The sequence below is a fragment of the Zingiber officinale genome, chromosome 9A, assembly GCF_018446385.1.
Source record: "Zingiber officinale cultivar Zhangliang chromosome 9A, Zo_v1.1, whole genome shotgun sequence".
NCBI classification, from domain to species: Eukaryota; Viridiplantae; Streptophyta; class Magnoliopsida; order Zingiberales; family Zingiberaceae; genus Zingiber; species Zingiber officinale.
Window position 1 is genome coordinate 104,446,470 of NC_056002.1, and position 6,054 is coordinate 104,452,523.

Consider the following 6,054-nt stretch of genomic DNA (forward strand, 5'->3'; position numbering starts at 1 on the left):
GTCATACTCTACAAATCCATGATAAATTATTTACTTTGATTATCGACTGCCCAACCACTTGATATGAATTTTATTGTAGTGAAGGAGTCCTCTCGGAGCGGGGTGATGAAGTTAAGATATAGGATGTTGTTCTATTAGGTCTTAGGATTGAAATTCAGGAGCATACTCTTTCTCATACGTACCTTGGATCGAAATTGAATAGTTGGATCGGATGATTGAATAATCAAGACCATATACTATGGATTTGTACGCAATGATTCTTGAAACTGTTTTTTCCCATTAATATAATTAAGTGACACTGTTTTTGAGTTTTAAGTACCGTCAATTTAATTACCTCCTCATCTATAAATAGATGGGCGTTGCATGATACTCTAAACAAGCAATCACTTGACTACTGAAGTGAGTGGATATCCATAGCTTAATTAACCATGGCTGTCCTTGTCATGCTCTCTGCTGCTCTCCTCCTTGGCCTCTTCCTGCCTTCCTCCATGGCCAACAACGTTCTCCTTGGTAACGAGAAACTGTTTGCCGACGAATTCCTCACCGAAGAGGGGTATAAATTCATCATGCGGAAGTCCGACTGCAACCTGGCGCTGATCGATCCCAACGACCAGCAACTGTGGGCCACCAACACCAACGACGATGGCCAAAACTGCTTCGCCCGCATGCAGACCGACGGAAACCTCGTCATCTTCAACGATGAAAGAAACGGTGTTTGGGAGAGCCGCACCCACGGCCCGGAGGGCAAGTACATCCTCGTCCTGCAGCGCGACGGCCACGTCGTCATCTACAGCAGCCCTGTATGGACCATCCCCAACGATGAACCCACGAACAGGAAGATCGCCATGGCGACTAAGAATTAGTTGGGTTCACCACGAACCATGCATGGATAGTTTTTAAATAAAATGAAGCGAGGCATAAATAATTAGCTACATGCATGGTGGCTAGCCTCGTTTTTTATGTTGTACGTGACGTACTGTTAAGTTGAATTGCGTTGCAAAAAAAAAAAAAAAACTATCTATCTTTCTTTTTTTTTTTTTTAAGTTGAATTGCGTTGCAAAAAGAAAAACAATTAATTAAAGAAATCTAATAGCATATATAAATTAAATAATAAAATTAATACAAGGTGGAATCTAATTAACCTTCCAACGAACTTTGATAATATAAAACAATATTATATATTTGAGATTTTGGAGGAGAAGGTTTTTTAAAATTTAACAAATATTAAACTTTTCAATTGTCTTTGGGCGCAAATCTTGTAAGTAAATCTTCTAGAATATTACCAAGGTAGCTAGCTTTTTCTTCTTTAGATAGTAATGAGATTGTCTTCTATTTAATTTAATTTATTGATGTATCTTTTAATTAGGTTCTAATTGAGTCACTCCTTCTGGGTTAATATAATAGTCTAGTAGTCAAGGTAATCCTTTGATAATGTACTCTTTGATACCTCTTCGACTTCTATAATCAATCTCTTTGAATGTGTTGGCACATTTTTGAATAATTGACAACCTCTAATTATTTGTCGAACCATTTAAAATGGCAACTTTTTGGCTATATATCCCTTTCGATTAATCATTAACAGATACATACACTCATTTGGATAATTAATACATCTTTTTAAATAAGTCATTTTTCACATGTAATTATTAGACCTTGTTGATGCCGCCTTTATATAAATTATTCTGGTTAGATCGGCTTGACACATCCTTTCAAATAACCGATACATATATTCAAATTAGTTATAAGATTAAGATTGATTTTTTTTTTAAAAAAAAAATTAACATTGTACCTCCCAAGTACCAACTATGTGAATTTTATTGATAGATTTTATTATTGATTAGTCATGTGATTATTTCAACTTCCCTTATAAAATTGACAAATTAAATTTCATTTTAGATTTTAGATTTTAGATTTTAAAAAATGTGGATTTCAACTTTAAGTTTAATGATAATTTACTTGATAATATTTATTCGATAAATATTTTAAGTATTGATTTTTTTTAAAGTTAATATTGTCGGTCCCACTTTTAAATATTGATTTTTTAAATTATTTTAAGTTGATTACTTTGGTGATTATTCAACTCCGGTTATAAAATTTACAAAATAAATATCATTTTAGATTTTGTATATTAAAAAATATGATTGCACTTCTAATTTTAATGATAATTTACTTGATAATATTTATTTGATAGAATAATAAATTTTAAAATATAATTTATAATTTTAAAGTGTCGAAGTAATAAATTGAACCGGTTAAAATACCTTATCCCAATTAACATTTTTCAATCCTCAATTTACTAAAATCCTAGATCGTTGAGATGATACTTTCTGAGTTTTTCAAAGAGTGTAAGAGACTTCTCTGCCTTCATTAAAAGAGACATTTTTAGTAGAGCTTTGCAATCATCTTGGATTAACAGTCATCTAAGTTATAACCAAGTAAAAATCGTAGTCTCTTACTTATTTTCCTTTTAAGTTGTTATTTCATCTATTGTTGTTGCTTAATTAGAATTGTGTTACTAATACAAGTCAAAAGAACAGTAAGGGGTTTTGTTTTTGTCTTACAGGTAATTCACCCCCCTCTTGTCGGCCATACTGTACCAACAATACAAACACTTAAAAAATAACACTACAACAAAAACATTAAAAGACAACGGTTAAAAACCGTTGTCATAGGCCCTTTAAACCCGTTGTAACTGACACTGTTGTTAAATGTACGGTAAAAGACAACGGTTTAAAATCGTTGTCTTTGACCATATTAGACAACAGTCATGCAACGGATTTAAAGTGTTGTCTTTTAATACCAAAGACAACAGTTCTACAACAGTATAAAACTGTTGTAATTGCCAGTTTTGCAAAAATTTGATCGCAGATATACTTTTAACAACATATACACTGTTGTCTTTCTTCAAAATTTAGTTTAAAACCATTGTCTTAGAATACTTTTCACAACGGTTAAAAATCGTTGTCTTTGTACATTCAGTTGCATGTCTATATATGTACTTTTCACAACGATTAAAACCATGGCCATTGCACACAAACTGGTACAACGTAACATTTATACATTCACAAAAATAGTTTTCAACATATATACATTCGATTAGTTGTCTTTAATTTATATATACATCTTGTCTCAAACAAAAACCGGAACATGTGAACATTCACTTAAGTTTATAAACAATTCTATACAATTACTACAAGCTATCCAAACATGACCACAAGTATCCAATCATGACAACCACAAAAGATGAAACCACAAAATTAAGTTTATAAGACCACAACCATGCAAACCTAGCAATTTCTCCCTGGTTCTTTTTCTGCATACCCAACTTGCAAACCCAGCAATTTCTCCCTGTTATGAAAATAAAATATAGTTAAAGCCATAGAAAAAAAGAATGGCCAAATAAGCACGAGAAACGTTGCCGCTTCACAATTTCATGAGTAGTGAAGCAAGTGAGCATGAAAAAAGTTTATGAAACTGGTTCATATGGCTGTTCCAACCCTTCAAATTCATTTCTTTTACATCGGTTTTTCTAAAAATCGGTGTCTATGAGCGCAGATTTTCGCTCGTAGACATCGGTTTTTTAGCCGATGTCTATGAGCGCCTTTTTTTTGTTAATAGACACCAGTTTTAACAGTGGTTTTTAAAATCCGGTGTTAATGAACCAAAACCAAATAATTTAATTTTTCTACCAGCCAAAATTTACAACACTTCACAAAGTTCCCTCCAATACCTAAACCAATATCGCACCCCTTCTCTCAGCCTAAACCTAAACCTAAACCTCCGACCATCTCTCTCAGCCTCATCTCCCTCTTCCCCTTCGATCGACGCCCTTTCCTTCTTCCCCTTCCTGGATCGACGCCACTTCCTCTCCCGAGCAGGATCAAAACCACCTGCTTCGGTTCTAAGCAAAATCGCAGCATAAATCGTTCCGTTCTGCCTCCTCGTCCGATCCTCTCTTCCTCCTCCTCCTTCCTCTCTTCGCTCTTCCCAGCTAAGGTAGGGGCCGACGAGATCCGAACAGCGAGAGGACGCCCACGACCACCATGGCACGGTTGGTCGGCAACGTGAGGGAATCCGAAGGAAGAGAGAATAGCACCGAGATCTAGGAGCTCGCTCGCTTTGCCGTCGACGAGCACAACAAGAAACAGGTCTTGCGCTCCTCCTAATTACTATTTTTTTCTCTCCCAAAATTGGGGCTTTTCTCCGGACCAATGTTTTTCGATCTGTCGATGTGCAGAATGCGCTTCTGGAGTTTGCGCGTGTTGTGAAGGCGAGGGAACAAGTTGTCGCTGGAACTCTGCATCACTTGACGGTGGAGGCAGTTGAGGGAGGGGAGAACAAGCTGTACGAGCCCAAAGTGTGGGTGAAGACATGGCTTAATTTCAAACAGGTTGAAGAATTCAAGCATGTTGGCGAACAAGGTAAATCTGGCGTCAATTCTTAGCGATGGATTTGGGTTCAATTCCATCAATAAATAAAATGAAAAACAGCATTTTGAGTATCAAATTTCTATCCTCATCACTGTGCTCTATACAAAAAGATTAATATCATGTTTATGCTATACTCTACTGTAGAATAATCTAAACTAGGTCTTTTTGTTACATGTTTGTGCTGTGTATAGATCTTTACACATTTGTTGCACTTCATATTTTCTTGTGAATGTTTTTCAGTAAAATTATATAACCTGCTTGTTTTTCTTATTTATTTGCTAGATCTCTGATGTTTTTAATATTTTTTATTCAGAAAATTGGGTCATCTAGTCAAAGAAATGCCTTAAGGTGTGGTCTATGGTGGGAAGAAATGCTCAAGGCCACGGGACAGTTCAAGGATGCCACAAATATATTTTTTTCGCATTTCTAATGAGGTAATGCTAAGCGTGTAAAGAAAATGACTAAACCTGAGTGTCTAAGTGTGCAACTAATGTACATATTTCATCAGGAGCCTTCTCTGCATGCAGCTGTGATGCTTGAACAAGCATCCTACTGTTATTTGCTTTTCATCCCACCAATGTTACGCAAGTATGGTTTTCATCTTGTTTTGTCTGGAAACCGTTACTACATTTCTGATCAGGTACTCAATTGCATGTCAAATTCATCTTCATATTGAAACTTGTGTCTCAGATATTTAAAGCATGTTCAAAGTTTTATGTGCTAATTGTAAAACATTCATTCTGTAAAATGTAGAGACAACATGTGATTCGAGCTTACAGGAATGCACTCTTCGTTTACAGAGAAAATGGTTGGAGTTATATATCTGATCATATTCACTACAACGTTGGAAGGTTCTCTATTGTTTGTTTGTATATTTGTGCATTTATCTTTGATGCTTTTGACCTTATCTCCTTCCATTTACTTACGTGGTATTCTTTTATTGGAGTTCTTGATTTGGCTATCAAGCATATGCTGGAGGTTTTGGCTTGCAGTCATCTGTCCCTAGCCACACAAAATGTATTCCTTAATGAATTTTCCCATGTTGTCCAGGTACTTCTATAGATCCTTCCTCATGATATTTTTGTTTAGTAGTTCGTAAATCTTAAAATCTTGTTATACCTTGATTCATCAGAGCATGGGAATAAATTTGAGGTTTACAATCTTCGACTACCTGTTATCAATATCGCCTCACTCAAAGTATTTTATTAAGATTTTCGAACTTACGCATCACCTTCAGATTTAAGTTAGTTACTTGATTTTCATTGTTTTTGAAGGACTACTGTTATTATATATTTTCCTGGTTTCTTGTCATGGTTATTCCTTATCCTCTATCCTTTATGTACTTTCTTTTGCTTTAGATGCTAGAACAAAAAGCAAACTAATGCTTTGATTGAGGTTATGAAAATTCATAATTTTTTGTGCTCCAGAGACAAATTAATTCTTAGCGATGGATTTGGGTTCAATTCCATTAATAAGAAAAATGAAAAACAGTACTAGACATGATTTTTGTTTAAAAATTCATACTGGCTATGAAGAATGCTCCTAAACAAGGAGACAACAACATTAAACAAACATGTTAAAAACATTTAACATCAAAATAGTGTTGTAAATACAGAAATTGATT

At 34.9% G+C, this 6,054-nt stretch overlaps 1 protein-coding gene and 1 pseudogene across 1 annotated transcript; both read left to right on the plus strand.

The window, feature by feature from the left end:
* Positions 1-428: 428 nt before the first annotated feature.
* LOC122019415 (mannose-specific lectin-like) lies at positions 429-863 on the plus strand. Its single transcript, XM_042576884.1, has one exon. The coding sequence runs from the start codon at positions 429-431 to the stop codon at positions 861-863; it is 435 nt and encodes a 144-aa protein (XP_042432818.1).
* Positions 864-3,996: 3,133 nt separating this feature from the next.
* LOC122021661 lies at positions 3,997-4,465 on the plus strand (annotated as a pseudogene).
* Positions 4,466-6,054: the final 1,589 nt, after the last annotated feature.

Coding starts and splice junctions, on each gene's coding strand:
- LOC122019415 (XM_042576884.1), top strand. CDS start 429: ATGGCTGTCCTTGTCATGCTCTCTGCTGCTCTCCTCCTTGGCCTCTTC.